Here is a 20995-nt window from a genome sequence, read left to right as displayed (position 1 = left end):
TCTTTCATGAGTTTTTTACAAGTTTATGACCACGTGTTCAAAGTGCTGCCCATTGTGTTGGATTGTCAATGCCGCCCTCTTCTCCCACTCGTTGACACACTGATAGCAACACCACAGAAGAAATGCTAGCACAGGCTTCCAGTATCCGTTGTTTTAGATGCTGCACATCTCGTATCTTCACAGCATAGACAATTGCCTTCAGATGACCCCAAAGATAAAAGTCTAGAGGTATCAGATCGGGAGACCTTGGTGGCCATTCAACTGGCCCACGACGACCAATCCACTCTCCAGCAAACTGTTCATGTAGGAATGCTCGGACCTGACATCCATAATGTGATGGTGACCATCTTGTTGGAAAAACTCAGGGAACATGCCATCTTCAGTGCATAAAGAGAGCAACACATCATCATGTAGCAACTTCAGATATCCAGTGGCATTGAGGTTTCCATTGATGAAGAATGGCCCCACTATCTTTGTACCCCATATACCACACCATACCATCAAGATACGAGATGTGCAGCATCTAAAACAACAGATACTGGAAGCCTGTGCTGGCATTTCTTCTGCGGTGTTGCCATCAGTGTGTCAAGAGTGGGAGAAGAGGGTTGCATTAACAATCCAACACAATGGGCAGCACTTTGAACACATTTTATAAGTGGTCATAAACTTGTAATGAACTCATGAAAGAATAAAGTTACGTTAAAACCAAGCACACCATTGTTTTTCTTATGAAATTCTCAATAAGTTTGATGTGTCACATGACCCTCTTACCAATGAAAAAAATAAAGTTTGATCCAAAATGGCCACCATGGTCACCACCCATCTGGAAAAGTTTTCCCCCTTCCATATACTAATGTGCCACAAACAGGAAGTTGATATCACCAACAATTCCCATTTAATTTAGGTCATACATACACATACATACGTGTGTGTACACACATATATATACACACACATACATGTCAGCAGCAACCTGGGAAAACTGTTCAAAAGTATACTAAACAAGAGGATCCTCCGTTTCCTCACCAAACACAAAGTCCTCAGCAAAAGCCAAGCAGATTTCATGCCAAACTACCGCACCACCGACCACATCTACACCCTGCACAGCCTGATTCAGAGTCACGTCCACAATACAAAGCACGAGAAGATATACGCTTGTTTTGTAGACTTTAAAAAAGCCTTTGACTCAATATGGCACCCGGGTCTGTTTCTGAAACTGCTGGAGAGCGGAATAGGAGGAAAGACCTATGTCGTCATCTAAAGCTCCTACACTGAAAACTGCTGCAGCGTGAGAGTGAACGGGAAAAGAACGGCTGATTTCCAGCAGAGCCGAGGAGTCAGACAGGGCTGCAGCCCAAGTCCAACGCTCTTCAATATCTACATCAATGAGCGGCCACTGCCCTAGAATCCTCCGCGGCACCAGGTCTCACCCTCCATGACGCCCAGGTGAAATTCCTGCTGTATGCAGATGACCTATTGCTGCTATCACCAACCGAGAAGGGTCTCCAAGACCATCTGAAAACCTTGGAAAAATTTCAGCTCCACATGGGCACTACCCATAAACTCAAGCAAAACATCATGGTGTTCCAGAAGAGAAAAACAAGATTGGACCAGCACTCTTCATTTGTGCTAAACAACTGCGCTCTTACAGAAACGGACAAGTACACCTACCTGGGCCTGGAAATTCATCGGTCAGGGGGCTTCAAACACGCCATAGAGACACTGAAGGCCAAGGCCTGCAAAACCTTCTATGCCATCCGTAGGAAACTCTACCATCTGAAGCCACCAGCGAGGGTCAGGCTAAAAATCTTCGATGCCATCATCACCCCAATCCTCCTGTACGGCAGCGAAGTCTGGGGTCCTCACACATACCCTGACTGGTCAAGGTGGGATTCCAGCCCAACAGAAATATTCCACCTGGAATTCTGTAAGCCCCTTCTCCAGGTCCATCGGAGCACCTCCAACAGTGCCTGTCGGGCTGAGCTGGGCAGATTCTCACTGCACCTAGCAGGTTCACCTACATAGTAGCAATCCAAGCTCCCATCACTATAAAGCCCTGCTACATGTAAGGGGGTCAAACAAACCAGGACCCCCAGAGCAGCTCACCCAAACCCAACCTGACCAAAACAACAACCACAGCAGCCTGAAAAAAGCCAGAATCAGGAAGATGGTAGATGAGGCCCAGGAGAGATACGTCAGTGACTGGAGGAACGATATCAACGCCTCACAGAAACTGACCATGTACCGGAGCCTACAGAGAGAATACAGACTGGCTCCATATGGGGAGAAACTCCCGGACCCCAGAGACCGCCAGATCCTGAGCTGGTATAGTCTCAGTGCCCACAAAATGACCATCGAGGTCGGCCGGCACAGGCAGAGCTACAAGCTCAGAGAAGACAGACTGTGCCCACACTGCGACCTAGAGGATGAGACCCCCTTCCTGCTACACTGCACCAAATACTCAGTGAGGGACACTCACTTCAGGAGAATCTCTGATCTCTTCCCAAACTTCAGATCCATGAAGGAGGAAGAGAAAACATATATCCTGCTGGGGGAAGAAGAGAAAGCAGAGGAGAGAGCAGCGCAGTATGTGAGAGTGGTGGAGATAGCAGCACAGTATGTGAATGCATGCCATAGGCTGCGAGAAAGAGGATTATGATATACCATGGATTTCCATAGCCCCCACCCTGAATATGCCCCTACCCATCATCCCCACAGTCCCCATCATCCCCACAGTCCCCATCCTTATCCCCAACTGTACACTTGCTTAGGCATATATATATATTACATACACTGCTCAAAAAAATTAAGGGAACACTCAAATAACCCATCCTAGATCTGAATGAATGAAATCTTCTCATTGAATACTTTGTTCTGTACAAAGTTGAATGTGCTGACAACAAAATCACACAAAAATCATCAATGGAAATCACATTTATTAACCAATGGAGGCCTGGATTTGGAGTCACCCCCAAAATTAAAGTGGAAAAACACACTACAGGCTGATCCAACTTTGATGTAATGTCCTTAAAACAAGTCAAAATGAGTCTGAGTATTGTGTGTGGCCTCCACGTGCCTGTATGACCTCCCTACAACGCCTGGGCATGCTCCTGATGAGGCTGAGTATTGTGTGTGGCCTCCACGTGCCTGTATGACCTCCCTACAATGCCTGGGCATGCTCCTGATGAGGCTCAGTATTGTGTGTGGCCTCCACGTGCCTGTATGACCTCCCTACAACGCCTGGGCATGCTCCTGATGAGGCTCAGTATTGTGTGTCGCCTCCACGTGCCTGTATGACCTCCCTACAACGCCTGGGCATGCTCCTGATGAGGCTGAGTATTGTGTGTGGCCTCCACGTGCCTGTATGACCTCCCTACAACGCCTGGGCATGCTCCGGATGAGGCTGAGTATTGTGTGTGGCCTCCATGTACCTGTATGACCTCCCTACAACGCCTGGGCATGCTCCTGATGAGGCTGAGTATTGTGTGTGGCCTCCACGTGCCTGTATGACCTCCCTACAACGCCTGGGCATGCTCCTGATGAGGCTCAGTATTGTGTGTGGCCTCCACGTGCCTGTATGATCTCCCTACAACGCCTGGGCATGCTCCTGATGAGGCTGAGTATTGTGTGTGGCCTCCACGTGCCTGTATGACCTCCCTACAACGCCTGGGCATGCTCCTGATGAGGCTGAGTATTGTGTGTGGCCTCCACGTGCCTGTATGACCTCCCTACAACGCCTGGGCATGCTCCTGATGAGGCTGAGTATTGTGTGTGGCCTCCACGTGCCTGTATGACCTCCCTACAACGCCTGGGCATGCTCCTGATGAGGCTGAGTATTGTGTGTGGCCTCCACGTGCCTGTATGACCTCCCTACAACGCCTGGGCATGCTCCTGATGAGGCTGAGTATTGTGTGTGGCCTCCACGTGCCTGTATGACCTCCCTACAACGCCTGCGCATGCTCCTGATGAGGCCGAGTATTGTGTGTGACCTCCACGTGCCTGTATGACCTCCCTACAATGCCTGCGCATGCTCCTGATGAGGCTGAGTATTGTGTGTGACCTCCACGTGCCTGTATGACCTCCCTACAACGCCTGGGCATGCTCCTGATGAGGTTGCGGATGGTCTCCTGTGGGATCCCCTCCCAGACCTGGACTAAAGCATCCGCCAACTCCTGGAAAGTCTGTGGTGCAACGTGACGTTGGTGGATGGAGCGAGACATGATGTCCCAGATGTGCTCAATCGGATTCAGCTCTGGGGAGCGGGCGGGCCAGTCCATAGCTTCAATGCCTTCATCTTGCAGGAACTGCTGACACACTCCAGCCACATGTGGTCTGGCATTGTCCTGCATTAGGAGGAACCCAGGGCCAACCGCACCAGCATATGGTCTCACAAGTGGTCTGAGGATCTCATCTCGGTACCTAATGGCAGTCAGGCTATCTCTGACGAGCACATGAAGAGCTGTGCGGCCCTCCAAAGAAATGCCACCCCACACCATTACTGACCCACTGCCAAACCGGTCATGCTGAAGGATGTTGCAGGCAGCAGATCGCTCTCCACGGCGTCTCCTGGCTCTGTCACGTCTGTCACATGTGCTCAGTGTGAACCTGCTTTCATCTGTGAAGAGCACAGGGCACCAGTGGAGACTTTGCCAATCCTGGTGTTCTGTGGCAAATGCCAAGCGTCCTGCACAGTGTTGGGCTGTGAGCACAACCCCCATCTGTGGACGTCGGGCCCTCATACCACCCTCATGGAGTCGGTTTCTAACCGTTTGTGCAGACACATGCACATTTGTGGCCTGCTGGAGGTCATTTTGCAGGGCTCTGGCAGTGCTCCTCCTGTTCCTCCTTGCACAAAGGCGGAGGTAGCGGTCCTGCTGCTGGGTTGTTGCCCTCCTACGGCCCCCTCCACGTCTCCTGGTGTACTGGCCTGTCTCCTGGTAGCGCCTCCAGCCTCTGGACACTACGCTGACAGACACAGCAAACCTTCTTGCCACAGCTCGCATTGATGTGCCATTCTGGATGAGCTGCACTACCTGAGCAACTTCTGTGGGTTGTAGAGTCCGTCTCATGCTACCACGAGTGTGAAAGCACAACCAACATTCAAAAGTGACCAAAACATCAGCCAGAAAGCATTGTTACTGAGATGTGGTCTATGGTCCCCACCTGCAGAAACACTCCTTTATTGAGGGTGTCTTGATAATTGCCAATAATTTCCATCTATTGTCTATTCCATTTGCACAACAGCATGTGAAATTGATTGTCAATCAGTGTTGCTTCCTAAGTGGACAGTTTGATTTCACAGAAGTTTGATTTACTTGGGAGTTATATTCTGTTAAGTGTTCCCTTTATTTTTTTGAGCAGTGTATATATACATACACACACATTATAATATATATATATATATTACATACACACACATATACATTACAATGTACACAATAATATTAGACAAAAGCACCTCAATTTATCAGGCGTGAAAGTCGTGGGGGATAAGCAACTGCACCCAGCTAAACATAATAAAGGGGAAACTGCCCACCTTCACCACATTTCTCCATCTCCAGCTTTATTATTACAACTGCCAATAACTTTTCTGCAGGTTATAAACAAACAATAAAAAAAAAAGTAGTAAATTCAGAGTCCAACTCTAAGTTCTGGCGCCAACGTCGTGGGAGGAGAAGGTGGTCCAATAGCTGGATATCAGGTGCTGAACACTTTCCCGACAATTACAAACTACAGGGGGGGGGGGGGAAACAAACCGTTGGAGTATCGGGCTGAGATGAAACACCGCGCGGTCCATAAATGAATTGCTTCTATGAATTATTGATATGCTGAAGTGCTCGTCGTCTGCTGCCTAGAAAGCTGACAAATCAGGAAACAACATGGCCATCAATAATTCACAGCGCAGCGAGGGGTTAAGTGTAAATATACATTTTATTTTCACTGGGACAAAAGGCCCAACATCAGCAAAGAAAAGGAATCCATATATTACATACGTACCGGTCTATTCTGAAGTCTACACTAACTCGTCTTCTACCATAGAAATCTAGATGGACTCGGCTCTGTTCACATTGCCATAGGGCATTCATCTGGATATATGCAGCATGGAAACCTCAATGGGCATAACTATAGGTCAGGGTGGGAATGTCAGGCGGAGCCATAGCTCATCAGAGGAAATGGATTTATAGGAATAATGGCAGGCGTCCACCTGCATTTCAGCCCCCTATGTGTCCTGAACACTTGCAATGTCCGTATCTGTGTCTGCAGGTCGGACCCCTTCCTTAGTCAGCAGCAGAAGTCATCTGGTCATTTCGTCCACTAGATCCGAGGGGAAAAGAGATCTGACACCTGCACAGCCCGAGGTACGATGAAATCGGGCCCTTAAAGTGATCTGGATTAACACCCAATGCCGTTTCGCTGTTCTACGTGGATTTTCCTGACATTTTCTTAGCTGCATTTTACAGCAGAAGCCATGGTCTGTAAACAGCTGACAACACAGCACAGGGATTTCATTGTTGAAATCTTACTGCTATCAGTTAGGGGAAGTGTACAAAAAAAAAAATTCCAAGGCTTTAGATCAATCATGGAAACTATGAAGACGTCATCAAGAAGTAGCTGAAATTTGGCACAACAGTGACATTACCTAGACTTGGACGTCCCTCAAAAATTGACGAAAAAGACAAGAAAACTGAAAATTATCCCGGGAGCTGCCAAGAGGCCGACGGCAACAATAATGGAGCTGCAGGAATTTCCAGCAAGTCCTGGTTGTGTCCTGCATGTGTCTACAATCTCCCATATTCTTCATATGTCCGGCCTGTGGCAAGACGGAAGACTTTTCTTATAAAGAAAAATCATCCAAACCTGGCTAGGCTTTTCCAAAACCTACATCAACTCTGACAAAAGCACATGGGAAAACGTGTTATGTCTGATGAGACCAAGAGAGAACTTTTTGACCATTAATTCCAAAAGGTGCAAAGCCGACACCTCACATCACCAGATGATCACCGTCCCCACAGATTTTGGGCTATTATTTGGCAGCTGGAACTGGCGCTTTAGTCAAATTGGAGAGAAATATTTACAAATCCAAATATCAGTCAATTTTGCAAGAAAATCTTCAGGCCTCTGCTAAAAAGCTGAAGATGAACTTCAACTTTCAGTTAGACCGCGACCTCCAAATCAGCAAAATAATGGCTTCTCCACAAGATCAGCACAAATTTTAGAGCTGCACAGACCTGAATCCAAGTGACAATCTGTGATGACCTGAAGAGGGCGCTGTACAGAGAAGGCGCCCCACAATCTGACAGACGAGGGGCTGCTGCAAGCGAGAGGGGGCAAATATCGCCAACCCTAGATGTGCTGGGCTGAGAGGCTCTGACCCAAACGCTGCCAGAAATTCAAAGGGAACGCAAAGTGTTCGTTTAGGGGTCGGCAGATTGATGCTACCACATTATTTTAATTATTTATTTTTCCACCCGAAAATATTTCAGTTTATTTTTTTTTTTATTGATATGTACAGATTATGGGCGACAGAGGTGGATAAAGTTATGAAATGTTTATTCGGGGTAGGATTTTTTTTTTTTTTTTTTTTCAACACACAGTATATGGACAAAAGTCCACACACAAACATGTCCACACAAAACAAAGCCACTTGGCCGCGAAGTGAAGACCCGGTAATGTTACAGAGCAAGGGGCTGAGGAGCAGAGGGCAGAAGTCACCACCACTCTGCTGACCCCATAACTGCAGAGTCCAGACCTCCTCTGGTATAACATCAGCACAAACAATGTGCCCCTACCGGGAGCTTCATGGTCGAGCAGCTGCATGCAGTCGTACATCACCAAGCACAATGCTGAGTGTCGGATGGAGTGGTGTAAAGCCGCCACCACTGGACTCTGGAGGAGACGTGTTCTGTGCAGTGACGGATCGCACTTCTCTGAGTCTGATGGAGGAGTCTGGGTTTGGTGATTTTAGGAGGACGTTCCCCCTGACTGCATTGTGCCGCTGTACAGATGGTGGTGGAGGAGGACATTGCTCTGGGCTGTTATCAGGGGGCGGCCGGGACCCTCAGCTCCAGTGAAGGGAAATCAATCTCCAGCACATTGTGGACAATTGTAGCTCCAGCTTTGTGGGAACAGTTTGGGGTTCGCCCTTTTCCTGTTCCCCATGACTGTGCTCAGTGCACAAGCTCCATACAGACATGGAGGGGAACATGAGCGGCCGCACAGAGCCCGGACCTCAGCCCCATCCTATAATGGAGGATGTGAGCCCACCCTCCCCCCATCAGGGTCTGACCCCACAAATGATCTTCTGCATGAAGGAGCAAAAATCCACACAGATGCCTCCATAATCTTGTAGAACATCTTCCCGGAAGAGCGGGAGCCATTATATCTGCAGAGGGGAAACTTCATATTGATGTAAATGGAAGGTCAGAGAAGCCCCTGGAGGTGGAGGGGGCACATACACTGTATCTGTACCCTGCTCCATACATACATATATAAAATCCGATGGTGTATAAATGTGTGAGTACATAACATATGACTATGGTGTATGTATACTTCTATATAATGGATGTGTGACCATGTATAGTGTGTATATTATGGTACATGTGCCTTTATAGAGTGTGTATATGCGGTATATACAGTGTATACACAGCAGCCCCCTCCCCACCCTCACCTTCCTCACACTCCCGCCTCGCCGCTTGTTTTCATCCTCGCCGCTCGCGCCACGTGCTGCCGCTTTCCCAGGATGTCGCCCTCGTGTGGTGACGAGGAGAATATAAACACCCCGCAGACTGTACAGCTAGCACTTTCGCTTTTGGTTAACTATGTGATGGCCGCTCCGTGTTTACACTGCTGGACCCGGCGACTAGCGCCGACTAGTGGGCGCCCCACGCTGCCAGAGGGAAAACGATGTTTAGCTATGAGATGCCCGTGTGAATCATTCTGAGCACGGAACAAGGTATGCAAGACCGAGACCGCGGGGACCAGCGGAGGGTGCACCGTGCGCACCTAACAAGGGTCTGCAGGCAGCCGGGGGCGAGGGCTCTGCTTGCATACGATACAGCGCTATAGTATAGTGCTGGCACAAGAGACAGGTCAGGACAGACCACCCGGCATCATGGTCTATGGACTCGTGCTACAGCCGGGGCACTGCAGATAGTAACAGCCACCACCAGAGGGCGACAAGCAAGCTGTCTGTGTCAGTGTAGTATGCACAAGGGGCCACCATAGAGCCCGGGACAGACGAGACACCCGGGAGCCCCACAAGAGCCCAGGAGAGAGGAGACACTCGGGAGCCCCCACAAGAGCCCGGGAGAGAGGAGACACCCGGGAGCCCCCACAAGAGCCCGGGAGAGAGGAGGCACCCGGGAGCCCCCACAAGAGCCCGGGAGAGAGGAGGCACCCGGGAGCCCCGACAAGAGCCCGGGAGAGAGGAGGCACCCGGGAGCCCCCACAAGAGCCCGGGAGAGAGGAGGCACCCGGGAGCCCCGACAAGAGCCCGGGAGAGAGGAGGCACCCGGGAGCCCCGACAAGAGCCCGGGAGAGAGGAGGCACCCGGGAGCCCCCCACAAGAGCCCGGGAGAGAGGAGACAGCCAGGAGCCCCACAAGAGCCCGGGAGAGAGGAGGCACCCGGGAGCCCCGACAAGAGCCCGGGAGAGAGGAGGCACCCGGGAGCCCCCACAAGAGCCCGGGAGAGAGGAGGCACCCGGGAGCCCCCACAAGAGCCCGGGAGAGAGGAGGCACCTGGGAGCCCCCCACAAGAGCCCGGGAGAGAGGAGGCACCTGGGAGCCCCCCACAAGAGCCCGGGAGAGAGGAGGCACCTGGGAGCCCCCCACAAGAGCCCGGGAGAGAGGAGGCACCTGGGAGCACCCCACAAGAGCCCGGGAGAGAGGAGGCACCTGGGAGCCCCCACAAGAGCCCTGGACAGAGGAGGCACCTGGGAGCCCCACAAGAGCCCGGGAGAGAGGAGGCACCCGGGAGCCCCCACAAGAGCCCGGGAGAGAGGAGGCACCTGGGAGCCCCCACAAGAGCCCGGGAGAGAGGAGGCACCCGGGAGCCCCCACAAGAGCCCGGGAGAGAGGAGGCACCTGGGAGCCCCCACAAGAGCCCGGGAGAGAGGAGGCACCTGGGAGCCCCCACAAGAGCACGGGAGAGAGGAGGCACCTGGGAGCCCCCACAAGAGCCCGGGAGAGAGGAGGCACCTGGGAGCCCCCACAAGAGCACGGGAGAGAGGAGGCACCTGGGAGCCCCCACAAGAGACCAGGAGAAAGGAGGCACCTGGGAGCCCCCACAAGAGACCAGGAGAAAGGAGACACCTGGGAGCCCCCACAAGAGCCCGGGAGAGAGGAGGCACCCGGGAGCCCCCACAAGAGCCCGGGAGAGAGGAGGCACCCGGGAGCCCCCACAAGAGCCCAGGAGAGAGGAGGCACCCGGGAGCCCCCACAAGAGCCCGGGAGAGAGGAGGCACCTGGGAGCCCCCACAAGAGACCGGGAGAGAGGAGGCACCTGGGAGCCCCCACAAGAGACCAGGAGAAAGGAGACACCTGGGAGCCCCCACAAGAGCCCGGGAGAGAGGAGGCACCCGGGAGCCCCCACAAGAGCCCGGGAGAGAGGAGGCACCCGGGAGCCCCCACAAGAGCCCGGGAGAGAGGAGGCACCTGGGAGCCCCCACAAGAGCCCGGGATCAAAAAAACTCTGGTAAAGAAGTTGTCTGATTTACAGAACAAATACAGATTTATGAAGGCACTTTCCTGTCTAAAATCCCACACAGATCGACGACATACAAGTTGATATATGGCTTTGAAAACTACATCGGGAAGGAGCCATCGGTATAAAAATCAGTTCTGTCTGCACAAAGCTGGACGTTGTCGGCCATTGTAAATACTCTGAGGAAACACTGATTTCATAGCTGTGCTTATAACCCCAGCAGTCCGGTTACTGCAGAGGGAGACCCCGGCAGCCAATTACTTCAGTGGTCTTATACAATCATCGCTACTTTGGCCAGTGAATGGCTACATTGGTCACGTGTCAGGAAACAAACGGTCAGGAAATCCTGGAGCATCGGTGATGGAGTCGCAGGGGATTTTTAACATTTTTTTCTCTTGCATAGCAATAACTGGAGCTCGCAGACCAATGAATGGATGCAGAGGTGCAGGGTGAGAGCCCGTAACGGAAATCGATGAGGGAAACTGCATCAGGACATTTAAGGCAAATCCCCTGAACTGAAAGTCTACGATCCATGTATGATCCATCCATTGTGGTTTACAAGTATATTGTATAGGTTACAGTAGGTGGAAAAAGATCAGCCACCCCGGGTATAATCCACAGCAGCACGTCACACCACACCAGAGCCTATGATGACACGCAGGTATCACCTGTCCAGGGCACATGTAATATACGCCTCACCACTGCTGTTCCAGCAAAGGGCACCCTACTGAACACAGGCTCATTGCAGAGTAAAGATCACAGCACCTCCTTACGACACTCGCACATTACAAGTCTGAACAACGCCATTAATCTACAATATGCATTAACCAGAAGATGACTTTACCCAAGAAGCAGCAGGAAGTGTAAAAACCTGATCAACTGCTAATCACTGGAAGGGAAATTCCAATTGTAAAGAGGATTACAGGTAAGCCAACTACAGGGATGGGGCTGACTGAAGAGGGTGGGATCTGTAGGAACAGACATACAGGGTGGGACTATTTCACTATGTGGTTGGGAGTAACCAGTCCAATCATGTCAGAAACGTGGCGATGGTGGCATGGTGAGCACAGTCCGGGCTGGTGGAGCGACCATGCAGCCGGCAAGAACTGTCAATTAAGAGCGCACTTCTCCCCTCACAAGCAGGAGGCAGGGGAGCAATGCGCTCCTGACAAACCAAGAGGAAATGCCTTTAAGATTGTGTGACGTAATATTAGGATTACACTTCTATCAAACAGTTATTGCATGTCCAGCATCATTTTCTTGCTTTTTTATGGCCAAGAGTTGATAATCAGAGCACAACCTGAGAGCGGTTGTCTATCAAGTGCGCACTGCTGTCCTCACAAGCAGTAGGCAGGGGAGCAATGCGCTCCTGACAAACCAAGAGGCAATGCCTTTAAGATTGTGTGACTAAATATTGGGATTGCACGTATCTGAAACAGTAATAGAATTTCCAACGTCATTTTCTTGCATCCTTAGATGTAAGAGATGATCAACTATTGCCAAGATCTTGATAATCAGAGCACAATTGAATTTTATTCTCTTAGAAACGAAAAAAAAGAAAAAAAACCACAACTATGTGTGTCATTCACATTGCCCTCACATTTGGCTGAGGAACTTTACAAAGATGCCAACCAGTTCAGGATATTCACATAAAAAAAATAATAATTCTGCTACAGAAAATCTGCAAATATTCCGAAAGGAGTTGGTGCAAAATTTACAGATGTATATGGCTGGACGATATTTGTAAGAAATATCCCAAAGAAACCAGTGAAACAGGACAGACTTAACACATGCTCAGAAGAACCACTAATATTCATGGAGGAGATATACAATCCGTGCAACGCTCTCACACACTCTAAAATTATCGAGGAGCATTTACGGCAGCTGGACACAATTGTGGGGTCAAAAAGTTGCCATACTTTTACCCCATAATCTTGACTGCCCTCACAGCTTCAAAAATCCTTCAGAAACTAGAGCGAAAACAGACATCCAAATCTGCAAATATATAAGTATTCGGCTAAGTGCACACTGCGTTTGCGGCAATAGTATACCACCCAGTGGTGATAGTCTTAATGTGAGCCATGGTATCCGTCCACCATCGGGACCCATCTCAAAAAATAAAAGTATCCCACACTTCTCTATACAGTTGGCCGAAGACTAACTCAGTCCCACATAGATGCAAATCAGTAAGAGAGGTATGGGGCAAACTTTTTTGCCAAGATTCACAAAAAAACAAAACAATTAACAGACATCCAAAAAACCCGCAGCCATTACCTTTGCTGGACTTTGTAGGCTTGTTCTTGTTGGACTTCAATGCAGCCTTGGATTTCTCCTCTCGCTCTTTTATCAGTTTTTGTACTTCATCCAGAGACATTTTGTGGAGGACCACCACAGGTTTAGCTCCTTTATTAAGATCTTCCACAAAACCCACTTTGTCAGGACGCTGTTCCCCCTTCTGCCCCGCTCGCTTAGGCTCCTGGGTGACGTTGCCATCCTTATCCCTCTTGAGTTTTGGAATGACAAAGTTTTTCAGTGTGCCCTGACTCCCGCCCAATAAGTAACTTGGAAAGCCAGCTTTGTTGTCCCCATGTGCCTTATTCCCCTCCACCTTAGACTTATTCCCATCGGTCCTTTTGTCATCTTTACCAGTTGGTGATCTTAATGCAGGTTTATCCATCTTTGATTTACTGGGGTCTGGTTTACTGTCAGGTTTAATCCGTGGGCTTCCTGGTCTTAATCTCTGCTCCCCAGAAGAAAGCCTGTCTCGGGACTCAGAATCGACCCGCTGCTTCCGCTCAGGATTATCCTTTTTGGAAGGATCGGACTTATTCCCGTGTTTAGCATCCTGTTCGTTCTTGTTGAAGGACCGGAGAGACTCTGGCTTCCTGGCCTTGGATGGATCTGCCTTCTGACGCTCAGATTCTCTCCTGTCTTCAGGTTTCGGTTTTGGATTTTCGGGATGGCGCCTTGAAGAATCCCGACCCGGTCGCCCGTCTACTCTTTGCTTCGCTGCGTCGGAGCGACTTTCAGGCTTGATCCTGGGAGACTCGGCTTTTGCATCTGTTTTATGCTTGGATGAATCCGGTTTCTTATCGGACGAGAGCCTCATTGAGTCTCGTCTAGTATCTGGTTTGTGTTTCAGTGTCTCTGTACGCCCTTCGCTTCTCTGTCTAGTTACGACAGGACGATCCTCGCTTTTCTGCTTAGGTGTTTCGGGTCGGCCATCACCCTTTTGCTTCGGCGTTTCAGGTTTACTGACATTTTTATGCTTTGGCGTTTCTGGCCGCCCGTCACCTTTTTGCTTCGGATTATCAGTGCGTCCGTCAGTCCGCTGTTTGGGATTGTCAGGCTTCCCGTCGCCTTTCTGTTTTGGCGGCTCAGACTTGCCATCAGCCTTCTGTTTAGCTTGCTCTTGCTTACAGTCGCCCTTCTGTTTCGGGTTCTCTGGCCTTCCCTCGAGTTTTTGTTTCGGAGTGTCTGATTTCCCTTCACCACGCTGCTTTGGAGTGTCGGGCTGCTGTCTCTGCTCCTGTTTATTATCCTCTTTACTCGGGTCATTTTGACTGTCATTTACACTGACTTCCTCCTGGATGTCACACGGCTTGGAGTCATTTGCCTCAGTCTTTACATCCTCCACCAAGTCTCCCGGCTTACTCTCAGTCTTGTTCACCTGGTAACACTGCTCCTTTAGTTCAGGCTTCGTCTCGCTTTTGCTGTCTCCAGAAACCACAGGTTCTTCGACGCTCTCAGGGGGCTCTGCTTTAATATCACACTGTTTGCCGTCTTTCTGCGACTCTTCCTGCGTAGGGTCAGCTGGTTGTTTAGCCGGTGTGCTCACCGTGGATTTATCAGGACACTCGGTTTCTGACTCTGACTTCTTTCTCGGTGTCCCTGGATGGTTGTCAGATGTATTTCTAAGAACTCCCGTTTGATCTTCGGGTGGTGCAGAAACAAATCCATCATTACAATGTTTTGCTTCCTCAGTTTTCCTTACAAAGTCCGAGTCCTGAGTTGCAGTTGCCTGAGAGTCCCCTCTGCCGGCGTGCAGAAGATCAATGCTAACCATTAGAGCGGGCCGTGACCCATTTCCGGTAGCACTCGTCTCCTGGGAAGCTGGTCTGTTTCCTCCAGTAGCACCTCCAGCTTCTAGTGGATAGGAATCTTGCTTCCTCTTTTTCAAAGGTTTATCTAAAAAAATTGGCAAAGAAAAACCCGTTAGAACCTTTAATCAGGGATAGATTTATAGTTTTAAGCTTAACATTAAGTTTTATGCGGAAATCTAACTTCCGATGAAGACGAACATTCCCTCCATTATTAGCGGATCGTTCTGAAAACAGCCTGAAAGTACGGAGGAAAAGGAGAGACGAGGGAACGCCAAAACTCATGGAAACATTATCATTTCTGAAAAAAAATAAATAAGTACTTAACATTTATTTTACAACTCAAACATCTGAAAATCTAACAGTCTGCCGAAGAGGACTGATACGTCACAATTCATCATCACATTAACCCCTTTTGCGTTTTTTGGTTTTTCATATTTTTTTTCTTCCAAGAGTTAGCCTTTTTATTTTTCCGCTGACATAGTGTTATTATTATTATTATTTTATTTTTTTTTACGGGTTGTAGATTAGAACGGTAGCATTTATTTTAGCATTCAATATAGTGAAAAATAGGAAAAATATTCCAAGTGCGGTGAAATTGCACAAGAAATGCAATGGCCGAATTGTTGGGGGGGGGGGTTTTGGTGGGGGAGGGGGTGAGGTGTATATACGGCATCCATTAGTGCAGTAAAAATGACAAGATAATATGATCCTCCAGGTGATTATGATTGGGGGATATATTAAATTTGTGATTTTTATTTTTGTTTTTTTTAATTTAAGTGGAAAAAAATTTGGAAATTAGAAAAAAAAAAGAAAGAAATTTGCTAGTTTCACCATTTTCTGAGACCCGTAACGATTATATTTTTATGTCAGTGCAGTCGTGTGATTGTCTTGGTTTTGTGTGTCGCAAGCTCATATTTTTTATAGGTAGATAATACGATTTGATCGCTCCTTAATGCATTTTTTTTGTGGTGTTGTGAGACAAACAGAAAAGAAAAAAAAAAGCAATTCTGGCATTTTGATTTCTTTTCTTTTTACGGGGACTTGAACTTGCAATCGTTCAATCGCTTATACAATATGCTGCAGTATGTAGTGACAAAGACCACCAACCAACCAACACCAACAGACTGGGCCTTATAGCAGGACCAAGATGGTGGTGACGAAAGCCTTCAACAGGCCCCGGCTATCATGATGGTCAGTTTGCTGCGATTGCGTGGCGAGGAGTTGGTGGATTTTGGTAACCATGCACATCTGCCGTGACGTAATTTAAATGCCACATTCAATAAGTTTATTAACCCTTCAGGTGCTTCACAGGAAGTTTTGGAATGTGGAAGAAAACAATGAACATTTAACTTTTTTTCACAAAAAATTTACTTTAGACTCCATTTTCTTTTTATTTTCGCAAGGGTAACAGGAAAAAAAATGGAAAACAAACTTTGTTGTGCAATTTCTCCTAAGTACGCCAATACCCCATGCATGGGGGAAAACCTCTGTTTGGGCGCAAGGCAAGGCTCGAAAGGGAAGGAATGCCATATGACCTTTTGAATGTAACATTTGCTGGAATAATTAGCGGACGCCATGTTGCGTTTGGAGAGCCCCTGATGTGCCTAAACAATGGAAACCCCCCACAAGTGACCCCCATTTTGGACCAGTCAGAGAACTTATCTAGATGTGTGGTGAGCACCTTGAACCCCCCCCCCTCCCCCAAGTGCTTCACAGAAGTTTATAACGTAGAGCCGTAAAAATAAAAAAAAGCTCCCATTTTCCCCAAAAAAATGTTTTTTAGCCCCAATTTTTTTTTTATTTTGAAAGGGGTAACAGGAGAAAATGGACCCCAAAATTTGTTGTGCAATTTTTCCTGTGTACACTGATACCCCACATGTGGTCGATAACTACTTTTGGGGCACAGTGCAAAGCTCAGAAGGGAAGAAGCACCATATTGGAGTTCAGATTTTGCTGGACTGGTTTGAGGGTGCCATGTCAGGTGCGAGAACAGCAAACCCCCCGATAAGAGACCCCATTTTACAAACTACACCTCTCACTGAGTTTATCTAGGGGTGCAGTGATCATATTGACCCCACAGGTGGGTCTCAGAATTAGACACCATTGGGCAGTGAAGAAAAAATAATTACATTTTTACCATCAAAAGTTTGTTTTACCCCCAGATTTTACATTTTTAACTGGGAAATGGGTAAAAATGGCACGAAAATTTGTCACACAATTTCTGCTGAAGGTAGAAATACCCCATATGTGGCTGTACTGTACTGCTTGGCCACTCGGCGAGACTCAGGAGGGACAGAGCGCTATTTGCCTCCTGGAGAACAGATTTTTCTAGAATAGTATGCAGACTCCATATACAGAGACCCTAAGTGCTAGAATAGCAGAATCACCACCTCAAATAACCCCATTTTGGAAATTGAACCCCTTTGGGAATTTATCTACAGGTGTAGTGACGATTTTGACTCCATGGGTGTTTACCAGAAACAAGAAGCAGAAGATGTTGCTGAGTGAAAATTGCAAAATGCCATTGTAGTGCCCAGTACATTGTGCCCAGCTCATGCTTCTGGAGACAGGCACCTGTAAATTAGGTGGGCTCTCATCGCTACAGAAATGCCAAACAAGTGGATGCTAACTGCGGTTTAGGCACACTGTGGAGATCAGGAGGAAGGGATGCATTTGGATGTGCAGAGTTTGCTGAATTTCTTTTGGGTGGGGGGGGGCAAGGAGCCATTGCACTTTTCCAGATCCTTTGTACTACCAGTATCATGGAAGCCCCCTATATTTCCAAAAACAGATGACAGACCTGAGTGGGGACTTTTTTTTTGTGGATTGATTTGAAGCTTTTGTTAGGAACATTTACATAACATTTGGGATCACATTTATCCTGCGCTCTACGCTGAGCACTTATAACGGGGGTTTCCATTTAAATCTCCGAATGACGGGATTTCAGATGAAACCCACGAGGGATCCATTCACTAAAATGAGGCAGCAGAGTTACTCTGGACTCAGTCTGGCCTCTGTTCTGAAACGTCCTTCTCAGAAGTGCACAAAACTGTGGCCGACGGCACTTTTATGCACGCCTAATAAAAAGACGGACATTTTTGCATCGCTTTATTCTGAGAGCTATAACTTATTTTTCCGCTGAGGCGCTGTATGGCGGCTTGTTTGTTTTTGCGAGATGACGTTTTCAACGATACCATTTTTATTTACATTCGTCTTTTTGATCGTGTTTTATTCCACTATTTGTTCGGCGGTATGATAAAACATCGTTTTTTTTTATTGTTTTTGTTTTTTTTTTACGATGTTCACTGAAGGGGTTAACCAGTGGGACAGTTTATAGGTCAGGTCGTTCTGGCGATAGCAAAAAAATATCACAAAATTATATATATATCTTAAAAAAAAAAAACGAAAACAAAATTTGTACTTTTTCCCACCATGGGATTTTCACTTTCAGAAGGCTGATCGCTTGTATACTATAGAGATGCAGCAGCATTCCTATGCTATGCAAACTGTCAGCCCTGCACTGAGAATGATCTATCAACTTTGCTAGCTGTGGTGACCCAGATGTAGTCATGATGACATAAGGTCACCATGGCAACGATCGGGCCCCGCAACGTCGTCGTGGGGTCTCCGTTCCAAGGGCAAAGGGGCTTTCTTCCCTCTGCCTGCATGCTAAATGCATTTAGCGGGTTAAAGTGCCCGGAGCGGTGCGGGAACCGCTCCTGGCACTGAGTCACGGCGTGTCAGCTTGTAAAGAGAGGAGAGAACAAGGCGCAATGGGTGACTCAGTATTGCAATTGTTAGAGGGGTGTGAGGATGGCTACTAACCTTATGAAGTTGTGCACCTCTGCACAACCCCAGTGTAAAGCTCCACAAGCTCCGCTCTGTTGGTGGCTGTCATCTATTTCCAGCGGCGTTCACAGATCCTGATCTCTCGGTGGTGGATCACGTGGTCAGGTTAGTTGCATGTAACGCCGAGATGGACGCCCAGCTTCACCAACACCCCCGGCAGCGTTCCGGAGGGGTTAGGGCAGCGCAGCTTGGAAAACCAGGGTAGTGATTCTAATTAAATTCCTCCCACAGGTGAAAGAACAATAAGTTAAAGGCAGCTCTACCGCACCCCAACAGGGGGAAAGGGACAATAAATGGATATGAATAGCGGTACCAGAGCGCCAATAACAGGGCAAAAATATTAAAAGGACTGATTTATTAATATACACACAACGCGTTTCGGTGGACACAGCCACCTTCATCAGGTGTGACAAGCAGCAAACAATTGATCCTTATATACATTTGACTAGGTATACAATTACTTAAAAGGGGCGGGGCCAGATACAGAGTAATACCTCTATATTAACCCCTTGAGTTCATATATGCTCAATAGAGTAAAAAGGATTGTTATAAAATAATGCCTAATGAAGCATATAGGGTTCTTATAAAAAGGATTCGCTGTAAAAAAACAACAACTTGTGAATCCTATAATCTTAATACTTCATAGGATATATTGTCATCTACCACCCTATATTATAGATTATATAAAAAAATAATAATAATTTTTACATACAACATAAAACAATGCATAAATATAAAGTATAAAATTACAATCAGTTTCTATCATTATAATTAGGAAAAGTAGACGAAGAAAGGAAAGAGAAAAAAAAAAAAAAAAAAAATAATAATAATAAAAAAAAAAAAAAAAAAAATTTTTCTTTAAATTTTTTCTCCCTTCTCTCTCTCTCCTCCCTCCTCCCCTCCCTCTCTCCTTTCCCCTCTTCCCTCCTTCTCTCTCTCCTCCCCCCTCCTCCTCCATATAAAAGATATATATAATAAATTTGCTAAAATATGAAAACAATTATTTAAAAAGTTGTCTTCTCTATATTAAGGTTCAAACCTTCAGGAGACAAGGTTCCCATTTTGAAAATCCAATAATTTTCACGTGTAATGAGACGATTTAGTCTATCAAGGTGTGTATCAACTATATGATCAATGATAGTTAGTTTTAGGTTATTAGGATTTTTTTGATGTTCTTTTAAGAAATGATTAGAAACACTATGTAGGGGAAAGCCGTTTCTAATATTTTGGCGATGTTTATTTAATCTGGAGTGCATCTCCTGGATAGTGCGGTCGATGTATTGCAGGCCGCAGGTGCACTGGAGCAGATAGATCACATATGAGGACTGACATGTAAGTCTAAAGCGAATGGGATATATCTCTCCAGTGACCGCAGAGACGAATGTTTTGGCTCCGTTATCAATGGATTGACAGCATAAGCATTTAGGGACATTACATTTATAACATCCATTATTGCTAATAGGAACTGAATGGTTCGGTCTTCTACCAATTGTTGTATTGCTAGGGGCTATATAGTTTCCTAGATTTTTACTCCTCCGATATATGACATGAGGAAATTCCGGTAAATGACCAGTTAATATTGGATCATTACTTAAAATGAACCAGTATTTTTTTAATAAACTGGATAACACTTGCGTAGGTTTACCATAGGTAGTAATCAGATTTAAACTGAAATTGCTGTATGGCTCTTGGCTGGTATTCTTGGATTTGTTGATACACAGGTTCTGTGATAGGGATCTAGTTTTGGAGAAAGCATCCTCTAATAATTTCCGGGGGTATCCCTTAGCTCTAAAACGTTTTTGTAAAACCTTAGATTCCAGAAAAAAATCCGAATCATGTGTACAATTTTTTCTGACACGCCAATATTGACCGTATGGAATATTTCTAATCCAGCTGGGTAGATGGCCACTGTCAAATTCAAGATAGCTATTTACATCCACTTCCTTAAAGTGGGTAGATGTGGATATTTTACCCGAATTGTCTATATTAGCCCCTAGCAATACAACAATTGGTAGAAGACCGAACCATTCAGTTCCTATTAGCAATAATAAACATCGCCAAAATATTAGAAACGGCTTTCCCCTACATAGTGTTTCTAATCATTTCTTAAAAGAACATCAAAAAAATCCTAATAACCTAAAACTAACTATCATTGATCATATAGTTGATACACACCCTGATAGACTAAATCGTCTCATTACACGTGAAAATTATTGGATTTTCAAAATGGGAACCTTGTCTCCTGAAGGTTTGAACCTTAATATAGAGAAGACAACTTTTTAAATAATTGTTTTCATATTTTAGCAAATTTATTATATATATCTTTTATATGGAGGAGGA

General features: G+C 46.9%; 1 protein-coding gene across 3 annotated transcripts in view; it reads right to left on the bottom strand.

Annotated features, from left to right (window-relative positions):
• Positions 1–20995, bottom strand: part of NIPBL (NIPBL cohesin loading factor) — a 128516-nt gene that overhangs the window by 27609 nt on the left and 79912 nt on the right. For all 3 annotated transcript variants that reach the window (XM_073681712.1, XM_073681716.1, XM_073681723.1), the window contains exon 10: positions 12978–14891. In XM_073681712.1, coding sequence (XP_073537813.1) covers positions 12978–14891 — 1914 coding nt within the window. The remainder of the gene's footprint in view (positions 1–12977; positions 14892–20995) is intronic.

This window comes from Phyllobates terribilis, unplaced genomic scaffold (assembly GCF_046119375.1).
Source record: "Phyllobates terribilis strain yellow unplaced genomic scaffold, ASM4611937v1 Scaffold_1__5_contigs__length_1240528914, whole genome shotgun sequence".
Taxonomy (NCBI): domain Eukaryota; kingdom Metazoa; phylum Chordata; class Amphibia; order Anura; family Dendrobatidae; genus Phyllobates; species Phyllobates terribilis.
This window is presented reverse-complemented; position numbering and strand designations above follow the sequence as displayed.